The sequence below is a fragment of the Octopus sinensis genome, linkage group LG3 (assembly GCF_006345805.1).
Source record: "Octopus sinensis linkage group LG3, ASM634580v1, whole genome shotgun sequence".
Lineage (NCBI taxonomy): Eukaryota > Metazoa > Mollusca > Cephalopoda > Octopoda > Octopodidae > Octopus > Octopus sinensis.
The window spans coordinates 125,069,910-125,091,292 of record NC_042999.1 but is presented as its reverse complement, the minus strand read 5'-3'; the positions used below and the strand labels follow the sequence as shown (position 1 = coordinate 125,091,292).

The window sequence follows — 21,383 nt, the reverse complement described above, 5'->3', positions numbered from 1 at the left end:
CCTTCCTTAATACCAGTTCCTATATGCTGTTCATATCCGCACTCAGTCTGCTTAGGAGATTGTTGTGTCATAGCATATATGCTGCTTCTTTTAGTTTTTGTATTTTCCAGTGGTGTTCTCTGTTTATTATTTTGAGGTGGTCTTCATTTTTCCATACATGATCAGCTATACCTGATTTATCAATATCTCCCCGTGTTACAGCTTTGCAATGTTCCTCTACCCATATTTTGAGGGGGCGGCATGTTTCGCCTTTGTATAACCTACCACAGCTGTATGGGATGGAGTACACACAGTCTTTGGTCATATTCTCTTCTATTGGTGGTTTTACTCGAAGGAGATATTTGCAAAGTGTTGTATTACTCTTGAATACTGTCCTGATGTCATATGGGCTGCATATCTTTTGTATGCTTTTAGAGAGGCCTTTCACATATGGTAGACAGATTGTGGACAGTTTATCAGTTTCATCCTCTCTTTTCTTCATAATTGGAGTGGAGAGTAACTACCCCAAAAGCATAGTCTCCACTCCAATTATGAAGAAAAGAGAGGATGAAACCGATAAACTGTCCACAGTCTGTCTACCCTATGTACATAATTCCCCATCTCTTAAATATAGAACTGTATTAGCTAAACTGAAATTCACTTTCAGATAATGGGACAATATCAGATCCTGCTATGTCTCTCAGCAAACCAGCTTATCCAAATTTTTGAACTTCACTATATAATTTCTTCTAACCCAGGCCACCGCCAGTTAGAATAGTCTGCTTTTAGAATGACTATTTTTCATTTCTTTGTTTTTACTTGTTTAAACTTCAGCAATCTAACAATGAGTTGAAAGCAGGTCAGTTAAAATTAAATACTAAGTGATTTAGCATGATTTAAGTGTGGCTTTTATTTAGTGTTAAGTGAGTGAACATAATTATTGCTAAAGCTTTTATTTGTACTGTTTTCAGTAATGAAACAAAGGTACGGGAACTTGATATTGTGCTGATAGTGACTGCAAGCATTAGATGTACAATTGGAATCTCAAACAAGAAATTTCCTCTGAAGTGGTAGTTTTTAGGATATACACTTTCCTTTTTGGATAGCTTCGTAGTATTTAAACTGACCATATCTGACCCAAATATTCTACTTGTTTTATGTTTAAATCAGCCACATGCTGCCTCTCACACTTTCTACAATGTCGTTCCAAAGGTAAACAAACACATCATTGAAATCTCAAAGGTATGAGATAATGCATGATTATTTCAATGCAATGTGGATAAATGAGCATAAGATTTCACACAGTAATCTGAGTGCTAGAGGATTAAAAATAATACTCAAAATCTTGAATAAAGTAAGATTTTTTTTAGCTTTCTTTTTTTGGAGCCTGAGATTTTCTGATAGTCAAAAGCAATGAGTTCCATATTTTGGGTGTATAGGTCAGACATGGCTGTAACTAAATGGTTCAGCAAAAAGAGACCAACAAAATTAGTACTGGAGTCAATTTGTTTGACTAAACCCTCCAAGGTGGTGCTCCAGCATGGCTGCAATCTAACAACTAAAACAAGTAAATAATAAAAGGATATATGATGGCAAGATATTTTGCATCTTGAAAGTTAGGTGTATTTGTACTTTCAAAGTTTAACAATGAACTTGCTATGTTTTGTTTTTTTAACAAAGAAACTATGTCATTCCTAATTTTGTGTTTCATATTTTTTAATTTGAAAGTTTATAATCTATCTTTTTGTTGATTATTTCCAGGTTGATTTGTCTTCTACTTTAAACTATGGCAAATATTACTTTGAGCGAAGAAGAACTGTGTGAAATTTATGAAACAGGGATTCAGCTTGCAAAAGAATGTGGCCATGTAAGTATGAAGCTGTCTACAAATTTTGTAGTAAAATTGATATCAGTGTTAATTGTAGTGATAAAAAAGCAGACCATAGCTATCACTTTCAAGCATGTGATGGCAACGGTAGCTTGTAACATATTTTTACTAATTGCTTTTTAGGTGCCTATGTAGTTAGTGAGCAGACAAAGACACTCTATTGACCCTCCCACTCCTTGACTCAGCAAAACATTGAGGATGTGATAGCTGGATGGGAAAAAGGGTTGCACCAGCTCTTGGCTGGTACTCAACTTTATTGAAGTTAGATTGATACAATGTGAAATGAAATACTTCACTCAAGGACAAACTTAGGCCTGGATTTGAACCCTTGACCACCCACCTTCATAATTGTAGTGATACTAACAGCATATTAACTACAATCACAGGCAGTATCTTTGTTTATAAGATGCTTTACTAGTTTGTGTTAATTTAAATCTGAAACACCTACTTAATGATGTCAAATATCACATCATCATCATCATCGTTTAACGTTCGTTTTCCATGCTGGCATGGGTTGGACGGTTCAACCGGGTTCTGGGAAGCCAGAAGGCTGCACCAGGCTCCAGTCTGATCTGGCAGTGTTTCTACAGCTGGATGGTGTTCCTAAAGCCAACCACTCCAAGAGTGTAGTGGGTGCTTTTTTATGTGCCTCTGGCACAGGAGCCAGAGAGGGCTGGCATCGACTATGGTCAGACGGTGATTTTTATATGCCACCGGCATGGAAGCCAGCCAAGGCAGCGCTGGGATTGGCCATGTTCAAGTGGTGTTTATTATGTGCCACCGGCACGGGGATCACAACTACAATTTCCATTTGAATGTGATTTGATTTGATTTTGATGTACTTGACTCAATAGGTCTCCTCAAGCATGTCATGTCACCCTATGATCCAAGGAACTTTTGAGTGGGCTGATTATGCAATGTTAAATATATTTTAGCAAATACTTTATTTTCAAAATTAATTGGAACAAAAGCAATGACTTTCAACAGAAATATGATAACAAAAAGGTTAATGGATAAAACAAAATTTTCTCTAATTGATTTTTTCTTCCAAAGAATTATTGTTTGTCAGTTTACAATTTTTATTTTCTGCTGATACTAAAAAAACAAATAATAAAAGTTGATTGAAAATTTAATCTCATTTTTAGCACTTGAAATCGGATAGTTAAATAGACTATGGATTAAAAATACATGAATTTAAAATCTGTCACCAGTATTGTTTGCAATTTACCATTAAAAATGTATGTTATTTGTCAAAACTAACAAAAATTTATGATTATTCTCACTATTAACTGGTCAATGTAAGGAAAGTAATTCAACTGCTTGAACAACTTCAGAAAAATTTACAAATATAGTGAAACATTCATGTAAATATACAAATATGTTAAACAATAAATTCTTGGAATCTTGATAAAAATAAATGTAGAATCCCTTGCTCAGTTTCTGATTCACTGGAATTAAATTTAACAGGTGCTGTCCTGATGACCAAAATATGTTCTCTCTTGTAAAATACTGACAGCTGATATATTTTCTATTTCAGATGATTAAAGAATGTTTTTACCGAGACAAAAAAGTGACAACAAAAGCCTCCTATGCTGATCTTGTTACTGAAACAGATCAAAATGTGGAGAAATTTTTTACTAAAGAGATAAAAAAACATTATCCAGGACATAGGTAAGATACTGTGGTAAAAGAATTATCTCCCTTAAATGTCACATATCTTAATCATATGACGAAGTGAAAAAACCAGAAAGGAGCATTTTGATTTCTAAATAGTGGTGTAGTCCTGTAGGAACGTATGAGAATGGTGTTCCCTTACTTTTTTGGAGAGTGGGAATGGTGTTGCCTCACTATTTCAAAGAAATTCAAGTTTAAAACTGTCTAATGCATTGAGAATTTCCATCTCTTTTGCTTTGGGTGAATCACTGAATTACCAAGGTAATGCTTGCTTATAAACTGAAAACATATCCTTCCAAAATTGGAGACATGGGTTGTAAAAAACTTAAGATTCCCATTATTATTGTTGCTGCTGCTATTGTTCCTGTTTTGTTTGAGTTTTCAGTATTGTAGTCTTTCACATAAAGGTATGTTGTTTGTATGCCGAAATGGCATTTTCCCACGTTCACATACACACACACACACACGCACATGCGCGCATGCCACAAAAACGTGTGTGCGTGTGTGTATGTATGTGTATGCATATATATATATATAAATAAATATGTATACTCATATACACAGAGGAAAATGTATGTTCAATATCAAACACCCTCCATTCATATGCATATATGCATACATGTGTGTGTATTCTACCTATCCATGAATATTTTCTGCCCACTATTCCTGGGAGGATCATTAGAGTAGAGGCATTAGACACCTCCTCCATAGGGTCCTATCAGAAGCAACTATCATTAAATTTCCTGGATGAATTCTCAAGTGTGACCAACTATGCAGATATAGTTGCATCACTCCAGCATAGTGGAATTTCCACCCTCTATCCAAATCTATGGTACCATAGCCACAGAACCTTCTAAGAGAAGTCACCAAATATATCTATCTAGTAGTTTTCAGTCTCCTCCACTAGTTCCTGCTCTTTACTGAAAAGGTTGTGACATTCCAATTCCCAATCATTAATGGTTGTTCCTTCCCGTACTTGCTTCAGGGTCCTGGTACATGCATCCTTTTATTCTCATGACTCCCAGAATAAGATGCAGGCTTATTGCTGATTACATTAGCATTGGATGGAGACAGCAATGTACTTTTAAAATAGACGCCAACTCTACTTAAGACTCAAGCACATCCCTCGTTGACTTGCATGATGAACAATGCAGTATGGTTGTCCTTTTTTGATTCCCTTTCATACTGAATTTTTTTTGTGGTCTTATTTGTGCCAGGTACCAAGCTGGTATTTGTATATATATATATAGTACACACACATGCATGGCTGCTGTCAAATGACTGAAGCAAGTAAAAGAATAAGGGAACACACACACACACACACATACATGAAAATGCGTATATATAACTTGAAGAAAAATATGCAAATTTCATAATCGTAAAAAAATCTTTTAACTAAATGTTATTGCAAGGGAACAACTTGAAACTACTTTGGATCATTTTAATAAATCTGAAGTAGTGAATACCTGCAAAATATTTAGAACTACAAAATTGATAAACTGTACATTGACCATTTTGATTCATTGCATTTGCAAGAATTAAATGGTGTAATTTGGAAAGCTAACAATTATTTACTCAAATGGTTTAAGTGTCATCATTCAGCAACTGATACACATGTAAGAATAGCAAAATCCAAAGATGTCCTGGTGAATCCAGTTTGGAAATTCTGTTAAAATTTTCTCCAAATACAAAGGTTCAAGGTAAACCAAAATAAATTTTAAAATGTATTTAATAGGCTATATTGCTTCTGGCATGTGGAATCATGATCAGCTACATATCACCATTATGAAGCAGGGTTTGGTATTAAAATTGAGGGGTAAAAAAATGTTGCTGGCATGTATAGTACAACATAGGGAAACCTCAGCTTGTCCATTTGTCACAATATCTCTCTGACACTATGGGATCAACTGTAAAGAAAATTGCAACCTATTTTGATTAGATCTGTGCAAGGGTCAGACATGCACTGATAGTGTCCCTAATGTTGAAGCTTCCACCTACACCTCTTTTCACCTACCACTGAAATCAGTTTGATAAAAAATTTTCCCAAAAAGCTTATATTGCTTTTCATAACAACACCAACTATATGGGTGCACTGTGCTTGCATTGCTCTCTCCCCACATCTGAATAACACTTTTAAATTGCATTCGCTTCTTATTTTAGTACTACACTACTGATCCTAAATATACATTGTTTCATTCATTCATTTTTATGTCTGTTTTCCTATGCTGTCATGGATTATATGCATATATTATTGAGATGTTGTTTTACAACTGAATGTCCTTCCTATTGATAACTTTTATCTGTTTTCAAATTATCATATATCTTATTCCATATTTCCTTAAAGTTACAAAGCCAGTGATGAATGACTAAGAAGTTTACTTCTCAAACACTTCTCAGCTGACTAAAGCCTTGTAAGTGGATTTGATTGATGAAAACTGAAGAAGCTTGTCACATGTATATCACACCATCCATAGCTGAACAATTTTCAAAGAAGCACAAATGTTCACAAACGCACGCATACACATATCTATATATATATAAATCTATCAATCTATATGAATATATATACGAGGGGAAGTCAAAAATTATCTACACTTTCACCATAATATATCTTTATTATTGTCACACCACTTTCTGTGCATGCATGCTTATAGTTGGTTCTATTGTGGTCATGTAGCCAAAGGTTAAGCCTGATCATGCCATTTTTTCTTTCTGGCTTTACAGTGTAAGCATGGCCACTCCACTAGCAATGTACACCAAAGAAGAACAAAGAGCAGTGATCCAATTTCTCAGGTTGAAACATGGTAATGGTGAACTGGCAAGTTATCATCTGCAGATTAGTCATGGTTCTGCCTATCAAATCATCCATAATGAGCTCAGTTTCCATTAAGTCTGTGCATGATGGGTGCCAAGAGATCTCACTGCAGAGCACAAGTGCAAACGTCTTGAGGTCTGCCAACATTTACTTGATCACTAAAACAATGTATGCAAGGAATTTTTGAGGAGAATAGTCACAGGAGATCGAATATGGGTTCATCATTATGAGAGAGAATCCAAAAGACAAAGTAAGGAGTAAAAACATCCTGGCTTGCTAATGATGAAGAAATTCAAGACTCAGTCTTCCATAGAAAAGTTGATGCTAACCCTTTTTGGGATTCAAAAGGGCCTATACTGGAAGACTACCTGGAAAAGGGGTATATGATCAACAGTGTAAGATACAGTGTTTTGCTGGCCAACAAACTGAAGCCAGCAATTAGCACTGATTACACACCCACACACAGCCGCTCAGACTGTTGAAACCATTAACCAATTGGGTTTTGAGTTGCTGGAATACACTGTCTACAGCCCAGGTCTTGCCGCTGCTAAGTATCATATCTTTGGATCACTCAAAAATGACTTATGAGGTTGTCAATTTCCCACGGATGAAGATGTGAAGGAAGCAGTACATAAATGGTTGCATGACCAACTGAAAGCTTTGTTCTTGGAGGGAATATGTAAGCTTGTGGACCACTGGACCAAGTGCATCGAAAAAGAAAGAGACTATATAGAAAAATGATGTAATTGTTTATCCCCTTCTTTTATGTGTATATATTGAAAAAACAAGAGTGTGTATCATTTTTAACTCTCCCTCATATATTAATGTTTATTTTTGTGTTCAGTTACACACACACATGCAACAGGCTTCATTCTGTTTTCATCTACCACATCCACTTATGAGGCTTTGATTAGCTGAACCTGTTATTCACTATTGTACTGTACATCATCATCATCATCATCATCATCATTTAACGTCCGCTTTCCATGCTAGCATGGGTTGGACGGTTCAACTGGGGTCTGGGGAGCCCGAAAGCTGCACCAGTCCAGTCAGATCTGGCAGTGTTTCTACAGCTGGATGCCCTTCCTAACGCCAACCACTCCGAGAGTGTAGTGGGTGATTTTATGTGCCACCGACACAGGTGCCAGACGAGGCTGGCAAACAGCCACGCTCGGATGGTGTTTTTATGTGCCACCGACACAGGTGCCAGACGAGGCTGGCAGACGGCCACGCTCGGATGGTGTTTTTATGTGCCACCGACACAGGTGCCAGATGAGGCTGGCAAAACGGCCACGATCGGATGGTGCTTGTTACGTGCCCACAGCACGGAGGCCAGTCGATGCGGTACTGGCTACGGCCACGTTCGGATGGTTTTTGTGTGCCACGTGCCACCGGCACTGGTACCACAAGGATACAAATTCCATTGATGTTCATCTATTTTGATTTGTTTTGATTGATTTTCACTTGCCTCAACAGGTCTTCACAAGTGTCACAAGAAGGAAGGTATGCACAGGTGGACTGACTACGTCCCAGGTAGGGGCCATGGGTTATGGCCTGACTAGTCTTGCCGGGTCTTCGGATGGTGTTTTTATGTGCCACCGACACAGGTGCTAGACGAGGCTGGTGAACGGCCACGATCGGATGGGGTTTGTCATGTGCCCACCGCACTGACTACAGCACTGATGGATTTCTTGTGTGCCACAGGCACTGGTACCACAAGATACAAATTCCATTGATGTTCATCTATTTGTCTATTTTGATTTGATTTGATTTGATTTGATTTTCACTTGCCTCAACCGGTCTTCACAGGTGTCACAAGAGGAATACATGCTACATATTTTATTATCATTGTCACCATCATCATTATTTTCACATTCACTTTTCTATGCTTGCATGTGTTGGACAGAGTTTATTGAAACAGATTTTCTACAGTCAGATGCCATTTCTGTCAGCAAAACCCATGGTTAGACATGTTTTCTCAGACCATTGGAAATGAATGACACTACTTGTAAAACAGTAATACTCATTTACAACTAAGTCTTCTAGTCATTTGCATTCCATTTACAACTATCACATGATGTCTCTTGAGTGCTACTGGTAACATGTAACCCAGTAATAATCTGTCACATGATCAGGTCATTGGCAACTAAACTAGTAACTTCACCAAGTGCGGAGGATGATTTATTGGACATCCTGCAAGCCAGAGTATGAAACCTGTCAAAGGGTAGTGGAACTCAGGGGAGTCAGTAGCCTCCCATTTAATGTTTGAAGCCATGTGGCCTCATGGTCAGTGTGTTGCACTCATGATTACAAGATCATGTGTTTGATTCCCAGACCAGCTGTGCGTTGTGTTCTCGAGCAAATCACCTCATTTCATGTTGCTTTGGTCCACTCAGCAGTAAATGGGCAACCTTGTGATGGATTGGTGTATAAGGGTAAGATGGTGACTCAGGAAAATCACCCAAATGGAGGTTTCATAGAACACAGTTTGTATTCAGCAGCCAAAAAAGATAAATTGTACAATTGACCAGTTATTCATCCAAGTTGAAGGATGATGATAATAATGAAATAAGGAGATACCGGCACTCACACACACACACACACACACAAAAAAATATGGCATGTTTCTTTTGGTTTCTGTCTACCAAATCCAGTCATGAGATTTTGGTTGGCCTGAGGTGCCAAGCAGTGGGACTGAACCTGAAACCATGTGTTTAGGTAACAAACTTCTCAATCACACAGCCACAACTGCACCTGTATGCCATGCATGCACTTACATGCTACACTATTCAGTACCAGCTGTTATTCAATATCATTCATACTACTTTGTACTCTAACATACCACACACAATTAATATATTATCAGAGGCTCTTCATACCTCTCATACCAGTGGTAACTCTATATAAACATCCTTCTTTTTTTATATTTTTTGATAGTGTCATTGGAGAAGAAACCACAGCTGATGGTAAGAAAATTGAGTTTACTAATAATCCAACATGGATCATTGATCCAATTGATGGGACTACTAACTTTGTACATAGGTGAGTATAACATTCCTATACTTACATTAACTGACCATTCTGGTTACTAACTGACTGACTGACCTCATACCTGTTGGCTAACACTGTGCTCACTGACTGGTTTTATGGTCACTCAGTGAGTGGAGCACATGTTGTTACAGTATGATGTTTAACCACAAGTCAACCTCGATGGAGTTATCTCATGATTAAAAGCATTACAGCTGTGACCATCTCATCTTTTTGCATATCTAATATTATTATCCTGGTGCAGCCTTCTGGCTTTCCAGACACCGGTCGAACCATCCAACCCATGCTAGCATGTAAAATGGACTTTAAATGATGATGATGATGAATATGTCCTTGTTTTAAGATATGATTTTTAAAAAATTAGCTGCTATTACTAGCAAGTCATTTGTAGAATATACTTGTGTGAGATGTATTATGATTGTCAAAAATAAAAGAAGTGACCTGCATTTGGCTATGTTTCATATTTTACTTGACTTGAGATTAAACATTTTTTTTTATAGTAATGGGAATTATAAATTCTTCCTAATATAGCCAAAAGGCCTGAAATTTTGAAGAAGGGGCCTAGTTTATTACATCAACCCCAGTACTCGACTGGTATGTATTTTATTAACACCCAAATGGATGAGAGGCAAAATTGACCTCAGCAGAATAGGGGCACAGAATGTAAAGCTGGAAAAAATGTCACTAAGCATTTTGTCCAGCATGCTAATGATTCTGCTGGCTTGCTGCATTTATGGGAGTTATAAATGGGCAAAATGAATTTGGTAGATGCATAGCAAAATCAATATTTCATGATTTATTATAAGACATTGACATCTCCACCTGGAAGTTCGGTATAGAGTTAGGACAAAAATCATGAGGAATTCTATCCAATGTTCCAGTGACTCTGCCAATAGCCAGTATCTCATGTCTTATATTCTCTTATAGTCTTAAATTCTATATTGTTTTTTTTTGGTTAATTTAATCTTTCATTGTACCAAGATGCAAGTGTGGAAGTATGGGAGAATTGGTTAGTATGGAGACAATTTGTTAGGTGGGCACTATGAAAATATATATATGTGAGAATGTGAGAGCAACTGTGTGTGGAATTATCTAATCATATTTAGTTAAAAAAAAAAATCAATGAAAATTGGTAAATGATAACCAGTATATAACATTATTCTTCTTTCTACTAAATTAGTGAACTCATAATTGGAATTAACTTTTTATATTCCTGAATAGAATACCATACACATGTATTTCTATTGGACTGACAGTCAACAAAGAGGTAAGAGAACATTTATCATTCATCATTTATTTTGTTAAATTTTCATGTTGACAATCTCTTTCATATTTTTCCTGCATTTTTATCTCCTTCTCAATATATGTATGTGTGTTTGCGTGTGTGTGTGTGTTTATTACACTTTTTCAAGAAGTGGGGTAAATTTAACAAACATGTATTCTACTAAAAAGTATTTAGTAATTCTTCAACTTAATGTTTAATAATTATTATAACTTGACATAAAAACAAACATTTAGACAGACAGATTGATCTATTAAAGCAGTTTTATTCAAACTCCTTGGTATGGCAAAAGGAGTTTGAATCAAACTCTTTTGATCTATATACATGTAACTCCGAATAAATGTGTTGAGTGCCCTCACTCACTCATATATGTGTGTGTATATATATCTATATATTTTATCTTCTACTTTGACTGTCATTAGACTGGCCATGCTGGGGCACTGCCTTGAAAAATTTTTACTCAAACGAATCAACCCCAGTTCTTACTTTTTGTTAAGCCTAATACTTCTTCTATCAGCCTCTCTACTGAACCTTTAAGTTACGGGAATGTAAACATGTCAACACTAGTTGTCAAGCAGTGGTGGAGGACCAACACAGTCATGACAACACACACACAGAAAGATATATGTATACAAATATATGATAGTCTTCTTTCAGTTTCCATCTATCAAATTCATTCACAAGGCTTTGATCAGCCTGAGGCTATAGTAGAAGGGACTTGTTCAAGGTGTCACACAGTGGGACTGAACTCAGAACCATGTGGGTGGGAAGCAAGCTTCTTACCACTCAGCCACACTTTTGCCTGTTATATATATAACACTAGGATGGAATTTAACAGGCTTTAATAGTAGATCACAACATACATTTCTGTACCCCAAATCAGTTTTAAGTTGCTGAGTTCATATTCATATAGCATTATGTAAGATTATTCTTAATAATTACTATGTATTTGAATATTGTTCAATAACAGCTGTCTGCAAATGTTTCATTGAGTGAAGTATGATCAAGAATTGTTAGATTTTTCAGAATTTACTACCTCAAAGATGTACAATACTTTACCCCAATCAAATAATTACATTCTGGTGGTAGGGTAGTATTTACAAAGCCACCCAGAAAATGATTAAGGGCTGTCTTGTTTCAATCAGGATAATGCTCCAGCACACAAGTCCTTGGTTTCAATAGCTACTGTGTATGACTGTGGCTTTGAACTGGATTTTGCCACATCTGATTATCATCTGTTCCCTAACATGAAAAAAACATTTTGCTGGGGAAATAGTGTTGCAGTGATGATGTCATATTTGCTGTTGACCTTTTTGACTAACAGGATGAAGGCTTCTTTACCAATGGGATCTATGCACTGCAACACCAATGAAAGAGGTTTGTGGACTGCAGTGGGGACTATGTTGGAAAATAAACATAGTTTGATTACATTCCATAAGAGTATCTTGGTTAGCCTGTGAACTTTTCAGCCAATCCTTGTAGTGGGTCTGAACTAAAAACAATATAGTTGTGAAGCAAACTGTTCAAGCATACAACCAAAATACTGTAGTTTCTGCTATTTTGTTCTTTAAGATAATTTGTCAGGCACTTAACAACAGCAGAACAGGCTTTATTCCATCAATATCAATATAAATAATGAAGACATTACCCATTAGGGAACAAGAGGAAGTAAAACTAAAACAAATATTTTGAAAAATAAATGTAAAGTAAATACTCAATATGTATATTTAAATGTTTATTTTTTAAAAACATTTTATTTTTTTCAGCCAGTAATTGGAATTGTGTATAACCCAATCACAGATGTATTTTTTAAAGCGAGAAAAGGGCATGGTGCATTTTGTAATGACAAAAAGATAGCAGTGACTGGTTTAGAAGGTATTGAATGGTTATACTGACTATTTTGTTTTTAATATATTCCTTCTTAAAAGAGTAGGGTCTTGGTCAATGAGTTGGTCAAGTGTAGAATGTTGACCAAACTGCTTTGCTGTATTTAGTTGTGACCTTCTATGTTTGATTTTGAATTCCACTAGGGTCAATTTAACTTTTTCATCCTTGTAAAAATGAAGGTCAATAAAACAGACACCAATCAAGGACCGGGGTTGTTATAATTGACTCTTCCCTCCCTCAAAATGTGTGACCTTGTACCTGTGTTAGGAATCTATGAACTCTTCCTTAAAGGGCAATGAATTGGCAGAAACAGTTGAATGTCAGACAAATAGTTTTGGGATATTTAGTTACAATCCTTATATATTTTTAGGTTAAATTCACTGGGGCCAACTTTTCATCTTCATTTTTTCTTTTAATCAATAAAATAAGGTACTGAGTTTGGTTAAATCAACTATACCTTCTCCCCCTCATTGAATAATTTTTAACTGTGTACCCAAGATAGAAATCAGTAAATTCTTTTGGAATATGTGTGATGAGAAACTTATTTTACAGTTATATCATCATCATCGTTTAACGTCCGCTTTCCGCGCTAGCACGGGTTGGACGGTTTGACCGGGTCTGGGAAGCCAGGGGCCGCACCAGGCTCCAGTCTGAATCTGGCAGAGTTTCTACGGCTGGATGCCCTTCCTAACGCCAACCACTCCGTGAGTGGATTGGGTGCTTTTTACGTGCCACCTGCACAGGGGCCGGAGGGTCCGGCATCGTCACGATCGGTTCGAGCATTTTAACGTGTCAGCGGCACATGGGCAACGAGGTCCGGGGTACTTTGGGGATCCAGGGTACTTTGGGGATCCGGGGTACTTAGAATGAGTAGGGGGTATGTGGAATTGCTGCAGAAAGCAGCCCGGGTCTTTGTAGTCACAGCATTTATCATCACTGAGTAACGTAATTAGGTAGAGGAAAGAAATACAGATATTCTAGAGTTGAGTTGGGGAGGGGGAGGTCCAGTTGAGGCGGGTAATATAGGAGGGCAACCAGTGGGGAAGGTTGGGGTAAGGAGGAACGATGGCAGGAAGGGTTGGTGTAGGTTCCTAAGAAATAAAAACATAGGATATTACGAGGCGGGAGGGTGCTAAAGGGGATAGTCGGAATGAGGCAGTGTCAGGAGGAAGCATAAGATCGGTGGGCAGTTGATGAGCTATGGCGCTAGCAGCTTGTCTTTTCACAGTGAAAGCATATGAGGAGAAGGGGTAGTGGGGGGAGGGGGAGGGAGTAGGGCGTACCCGGTGTAGATGAGTAAGGCGTATCCGGTGTAGATGGTGAGGACAGGGTATACTGGTATTGGTGGTGGGAGGTGAGGAACAGTGTTCACCGGTATTGGTGGTGGGGGTGAGAACAGTGTTCATCGGTATTGGTGGTGGGGGTGGGGGGCGGGCGCACCGCCAATGGCTGAAATGGCTGAGAGATGGGAAGAGATGGGAAGAGATAGGATTACGGCTTGAGGTAGCCTGGCCTAAGGTTAAATTTTGTAGAGAGAGAGATAGAAAGATAAATCAAGTTATGGCGAAGGCTTGAAAGTAGCCTAAAAGGTTAGATTTTTGTAACAATGTATGAAGAAACGTAGTAACAACGAATAAAATAGTAAGATAAATTTTTAAGAACTTGCTGCGGACATCGAACGGGAGTTGAAATTGAATTGGGAATTTAAATTATAGAATCGTAATGGTGAGAGGAGGAAAAAAGACCGCCAATGGCTGAAATGGCTGAGAGATGGGAAGAGATGGGAAGAGATAGGATTACGGCTTGAGGTAGCCTGGCCTAAGGTTAAATTTTGTAGAGAGAGAGAGAGAGAGATAGAAAGATAAATCAAGTTATGGCGAAGGCTTGAAAGTAGCCTAAAAGGTTAAATTTTTGTAACAATGTATGAAGAAACGTAGTAACAACGAATAAAATAGTAAGATAAATTTTTAAGAACTTGCTGCGGACATCGAACGGGAGTTGAAATTGAATTGGGAATTTAAATTATAGAATCGTAATGGTGAGAGGAGGAAAAAAGACCGCCAATGGCTGAAATGGCTGAGAGATGGGAAGAGATGGGAAGAGATAGGATTACGGCTTGAGGTAGCCTGGCCTAAGGTTAAATTTTGTAGAGAGAGAGATAGAAAGATAAATCAAGTTATGGCGAAGGCTTGAAAGTAGCCTAAAAGGTTAAATTTTTGTAACAATGTATGAAGAAACGTAGTAACAACGAATAAAATAGTAAGATAAATTTTTAAGAACTTGCTGCGGACATCGAATGTTGATGAAATTTTCATCAAAGCACCCAGTCCACTTTGCAGGGTAGCTGGTGTTAGGAAGAGCATCCAGCCATAAAAAACATGCCAAAACAAACACAGAAGTCTGGTTCAGTCTTCTGCCTGGCCAGCCCATGCTGACATGGAAAGTGGCTGTTAAACAATGATGATGATTTTGTTAGTGGAAAGCAGTGAGTGCAGAGTGGAGACAAGCTGCTAATGTGCTTAACTCTTGACTTGCTTTTAATTCCTTGCAATGAGGGTTGAGGAAAACAAAATTTGTGTCAAATGACATTTGTAGGACTTGTTTAATAGGACATCTGTGCAATAAACAGTTGTTATACATCCTGTCTGAAATTCTTGTTTAATTCAAAGTGTCAATTTGTCTAGGCCTTATAACTTAGTCTATTTGATCCTTAACTACAATTTTTAAGCAGGATTATATGTTTATAGGGATATCATTATGATTCCTTGTAATATAGGACCAATTCCATTTTGGTTGTTACTACTATGATCACTGTCTCTTTGATCAGTATTGCAGTGATGGTTAACCATCTTAGTCAGTGCCACTACAGTCATCTTCCTTATTACCACAAGCACAATTACCAAAGAATGGCAGAAATGGTAAAGACCAAACTGAATGTTTTATATTATTTGTCAAGGTTAATTTTAACTGAATACAATAATGCAAATTCCCTTTATACAATGGCGTTGATTCAAACAACTGTTCTTTTTCTATGCAAATTTCCAGCCATTCCTATGTCAGCATGGTATTACAAAACACCATTGAGTGAAATTTGATCAATAGAAACTGTATGGAAGAAACCTATCATTATGTGTGTGTGTGTGTGTGAGAGTGACTGAATGCACATGTATTTTAGTCCTCATTAACACCACTTGGACAATGGTCGTATTTGTTTATGATCCCATAAACAAAACACTTCACTTGGCAGTTCCACCTGTAAAGACCATTAGAATAAAGTATCTTATTTGAAAACAAGAACTGGTGCCAGGAAGAATACTGCCATAAGAAGTCACATCCAACACATGCTAGGTTGTAAAAAGTAGATTGGTACAGTCCTCTTACTCATCAGATTACATTGACCCCAGTGCTCAAGTGGTACTTATTTTATTGATCCCAAGAGGATGAAAGGGCAAAGTGGACCTTGGTGGAATTTGATAGCTATATTTTATGAATGTATTGAATTTTTCTTTCTGTCTTATTTAGAGATAGAGTCAGCCATGTTTATTATGGAATTTGGCTCTAACAGAGAACCAGACAAGATGGCTGTCAAGTTTAGGAACCTCTTCAATCTAAACAAAGCAAGTCATGGGTAAGACTTATTTTACTTTAGTTTAACAATGATATTCCATAGGAGATTAGTTTTTGTTTAACCGTATCCTTATTGGTCTCTCACTCCCCAGAACCTGCAAGAAGCACTTTTTTCTCTGGTTTTCTGCTCATGCTTCTATCTGCAAACATTAAACTACAGGTATTCAGGCTGTACATTAAGCACCTTAATCTTATTGATCTGAGAAAATCTGCAAAGTTATGAAGTATTGCTCCTCATTAACTTATAAAAATAATTTTAAAAATGCAGGCTATTGTTACTAGGAATTTTTCATCCCATGTGCAACTTGGCCTAGTATACTGGAAAATGTTTCCAGAAGCAAAAAAAATGGGATAGCTTTAAGAACAAAGTTTGTCTCACAATCAAAACAATAGAAGTTATAAGAAATAATACAGGTCAGTGGTATTACTTAGTATTTTAATAATTGGATTTAACCCCTTCGGGAAATCTTTGGAGTCAACTCATAACACTTTTTCCTCCAAAGATTTCCCGAAGAAGGGATGCTAATTCTGAATTACTGACAGACAAGGTAATACATTTGACCTGTTTTATTTCTTATAACCTGCTGTTCTGATTTATGGAAAAAAAAATTAGATGTATTTATATATCAGACAATGTTTCATGCAAACTATGTGTGTGTGCTTAATTTTAAAACCAAAAAATGCAAGTTATAAGATACACAACTCAACTTGTATTATTTCTTATAACTTGCAATGTTTTAGCTTTGCAAAACTTAAAAGCATTTATATATATCATACAATGTTTGTGCAATTTATTCTACTCAAATGTGTGTGTGTGTGTGTGTGTGTGTGTGTATATATGTATGTATGTATATATGAGTAAATGTAATGATAAGCAAGTTAGGCAGATCGATATACAAAGAATATTAAATATATTAAATACAAAAAAGTACACTTACTCTTTTACCTGCTCAAGTTTAAACCTCTTGAGCACTACTAAGTGTCTTTTATATGGAGAATATCTGATTCTCATCTATGAACTATATACATACATACATACATACATACATACATGCATGCATGCATGCATGCATACATGCATGCATGCATGCATGTTGGTTACGTTTAAAATTAAAGTTTAGATAGGAGATTTTAAAATGTTGTATCCAAACCTTGTTTGGGTTATGACCCTCCCTAGTAGTGTGCCTTGAGAGCATGTTCACCACTTACAACTACCAGGCATCATCTGTGGTACTGCACTTTAGTCGCTGGATTTATGTAAGGAATTCCTTAGTGCATGTTTAGTATATTTTAATTGATAGGGAGGACAAAGTGTACTGTAAGCTTTATTTAGTATGACAATTGTTTCGGCTTACAACTGCACTGTTCCCTAGTGAGTGAGGAATGATATAATGGAATCGAATGCACCCCAGTGCAAAAGAAACCTCATCAGGTTACTTAATATGTTACAATATGTTACATGTACATTTCGCTACAGTGTGTGGCAGGATGATGTTGGTATGATGTGTGCATTTATAGTAGTTCCTAGATCCATTAATGAAGCAGGATGTTTGGTATGTATTTGGGGAGTGGTAAGTAAAAAATGCAAAGAATCAAATACAAAGAACAAATGGGAAGTCAGAATGGCTTTTGAATGAAAAGCGCTCTGAAGGTTATATATATATATATACACACACCCACACATATATACGAAGGAGATGACCAAGGCCTGACATATCTGATACTTTGCTATACCCAGGAAGACTCATCCACCACAGCAGAATTTTTAATGCTCCTCTCCCAGCTAAAGAGGATTTTGCTTTGCAAGAGCCCTACTATCAGTCCATGTAAACAGCATCTGTGCCAGTCCACATGAAAAGAACCTTTGCCAGTCCACATTAAAAGCAACTGTACTGGTGCTATGTAAAAAGTAGCCAGCATACTCTGTAAAGTGATTGACATTAGGAAGGGCATCTAGCCATAGACACCAGGCCAAATCAGAGTGGAACCTGGTCCAGCTCTCCAGCTTACCAGCTCAGGTCAAACTGTCCCAACCCATGCCAGCATGGAAAACGGACATTAAATGATGATGATGATGATATATAATTTTCCCATCATTTAGTATTCAAGGTCTGATAACTCAAATACCATCATTCTTGTAGTTATTATAGCATCACTTGTTTATCAGTTGCTTGGAGAAAAAAATTGTCCACAACATAGGTTTCCTAGATATGATCAATGTATTGATTTCCTATGTAGACATTGAATTGTAAAAGAGGAAGAAATGAAAGTATGAGACATTCATGCTTTTCTTGTAAACACTAATGATGTAACAATGAGGTAGATTTTTTTCTTTTTCTGGCTGTGTTCTAATACATGTGAGTGAAATTATTAATATGCACCAGCTTATGATAGTATGGTCATATAGAATTTTATACTAGGATATGTGGCAGTAAGGTAGAGTGTTGCATATTGTAATGCAATATGGTGAGATATATTTCTGTGGAGGGGATGTAATATGATGTTGTATAATATTATATTGTGAAACCATTCTGCTTTAAGTCATGGATTGAATATCAGACATTGAAAATTCGCTCATATCATCTGTAACTTGTTAATAGATTCTCTAATGTATATTTGATTCTGAGAAATTCTTAACAATTTTTTCTGTGAGTATTCTATTCTGCTTTGTTTTTCTTTTTCTAAAGCTTGAGAGCATATGGTTCTGCTGCACTAAATATGTGTAATGTTGCTCAAGGAGAAGAAGATGGATATGCAGAACATGGCATCCACTGTTGGGACATTGCTGCTGGGGCTGTTATTGTGGAAGAAGCAGGAGGAGTTGTAATAGATCCTTCTGGTAAGTAAATACTCTCTCTCTCACTCTCTCTGCATACATATATTGTTCTATTTTGGGGTGGTCATTTTTTTTTTGCCAAATAAACACACACACACTATATATTCGTTCTTCATTCATTTATTACTGTACTTATTCTAACTCATGTCCACTGTCTGGAAATCTTTGGTCACACATCTGTGACCTCTTCAGCAACACTTTCTGTCCTTGTGTATGCTCTTGCTCCACTTAGTCCATTCTGTTCTTCTATGTGTATCCTTATATGCACATGCGTTTGCGTCTGTATTAGTGAGAGTGTGTCGTTGTTCTTAGTAACTCTATGACCCTCCCCTCAGCCCCATCCCCTCCTATGTTGCCGCTGCTGCTACCTTTACCCATATACACACACAAACACACACTAACTTCACAAACAGCCGCAACAATATCAACAATGCAACCAACAATGACCACATCAACAGCAACAACAAGAGCTACCATGATGGTAGCAACATGGGCGAATACACACAAACACAGAGATACAGGAATGGTACCAAAAGCTGGGGTGAGGGTAGCAGCAGCAGCAATGGGGGAGGGGATGGAACTAAGGCATATAAGGATACACATCGTAGAAGAACAGAATGGACTGAGTGGAGCAAGATTTCCAGACAATGGACATGAGTTATAATAAGAACTGTAATAAATGAGTGAAGAACAAATATATAGTGCATGTGTTTATTTCACAAAAACAAAAAAGACCATTCTTAAATACAACAATATCTGTTTCAACACATGGTTTCACATCAAGAATCTTGCAACACAAATTCATAAACGTGTATATATATATATATATATGGTAAATTTAATGTAATCATGATCTTTTAACATCCATGTTGGCATGGGTTGGACTCTCTCTGTATATACAGTCGCTGCCAGCATGTATGTATACAATTTTATGTGTTGACAACAGCAACAGAACCCTTCAGCTCTTACTCTAGCAGTGTCAGTGTTCTAACACCTTCAGTCATATATATATATATATATATATATATATATATATATATATATATAAAAGGCGGGGTGCTGAGGAAAGTTCCTGGCTTTAAGGGTATTGTAAAAGGCCTATTTGGAGACCTGACCTTCCGAGTTCTTTTACAGGTTTTAGAAAAATTGAAGGACCACTGCAATAAGTGTGTGAATCTGAGAAAGAAGTATGTTGAATAAAATCATAATTAACTGAGCCTCTTGTATTTTCTTTTACCCAAAGCCAGGAACTTTTCAGCATCCCCTTGTATGTATACACATGCACCCACAGACACACACACACAAATCTAATCTGATCTGATGCAATATTTCATTTTGTTTTGTTTTTTTCAGGTGATAAATTTGATTTAATGAGCCGAAAGGTTTTAGTAGCATCAAGCATGCCACTAGCATTAAAAATGTCTGCTCTGTTGGAAGATCCTGGATTTGAAAGAGACTAACAACAGTAAAATGAATAGTGACACATTACAGTTACTCTGCTCTTTGTTGCTGATGTTGTGAAGGTTAGACCTTACTGCCATTAGCCATTAAGTTTCGGTAGAGTTGATAGTGATCCTCTGATGGCTTCTTCTGGTCAAAATAGAAAGATGTGAATAGTTCTGAAGAGAATTAATGAGTGCAGAGTTCAGTAATTATGTTAGCAAACATCTCTTGCTTTTAATTTTGTCATGATTCATTAAAACAAAATCTATGATCTATAACTGATTTTCAAAATTAAATATATGTTTCATCTTCAATCAAACTTGTGTCATTATTCAAATTATTTCGCTATCATCATCATCATCATCTTTTAACATCTGCCTTCCATGCTGACATGGATTGGACGGTTTGACAGTTGTCAGCCAGGTAGAAGACTATACCAAGCTACTGTATCTTTATGCCTGAATGCTCTTCCTAACACCAACCACCCAACAGAGTGGACTGAGTGATTTTTACATGGCACCTGCACAGATGAGGTTAGTTTTGGCATAGTTTTTACAGCTGGCCAACCACTTCACAGTGTGGACTGGATGCTTTTTACGTAGCACCAGCAGGGTTACCAAGTGACTTGTAAGACAAGGAGTTTTGAGAGGAGATGGTGCATTGGAGGAGGTGATCTTTAGTCAGATGATGAAAGGTTAGAGTGTGACAAAGAGACAGAGAAACAGAGACAGGGGTCTTGCTATAGAAGAAGTACATGGTTATTCGGCCAAAGGGAAAGGTGACTAGTATTCAACTGGTACTTTATTTTATTGACCCTAAAACGGATGAAAGGCAAATTTCACCAACCCTAGTGAGACATGAACTCAGAACATAATAAGCTGGAAGAAACTATAAAAAATTCATT

The 21,383-nt window shown here is 37.0% G+C and overlaps 1 protein-coding gene across 2 annotated transcripts in view; it reads left to right on the top strand.

Moving 5' to 3' along the window:
- LOC115209728 (inositol monophosphatase 1) overlaps positions 1-20,499 on the top strand; it is a 32,153-nt gene extending 11,654 nt beyond the window's left edge. For both annotated transcript variants that reach the window (XM_029778227.2, XM_029778226.2), the window contains exons 2-9: positions 1,741-1,846; positions 3,405-3,538; positions 9,294-9,398; positions 10,626-10,671; positions 12,453-12,561; positions 16,096-16,201; positions 18,888-19,039; positions 20,390-20,499. In XM_029778227.2, the coding sequence (XP_029634087.1) occupies positions 1,766-1,846; positions 3,405-3,538; positions 9,294-9,398; positions 10,626-10,671; positions 12,453-12,561; positions 16,096-16,201; positions 18,888-19,039; positions 20,390-20,496 (840 nt within the window). In that variant the 5' untranslated portion in view covers positions 1,741-1,765 and the 3' untranslated portion in view covers positions 20,497-20,499. The remainder of the gene's footprint in view (positions 1-1,740; positions 1,847-3,404; positions 3,539-9,293; positions 9,399-10,625; positions 10,672-12,452; positions 12,562-16,095; positions 16,202-18,887; positions 19,040-20,389) is intronic.
- The last annotated feature ends 884 nt before the right edge of the window (positions 20,500-21,383 follow it).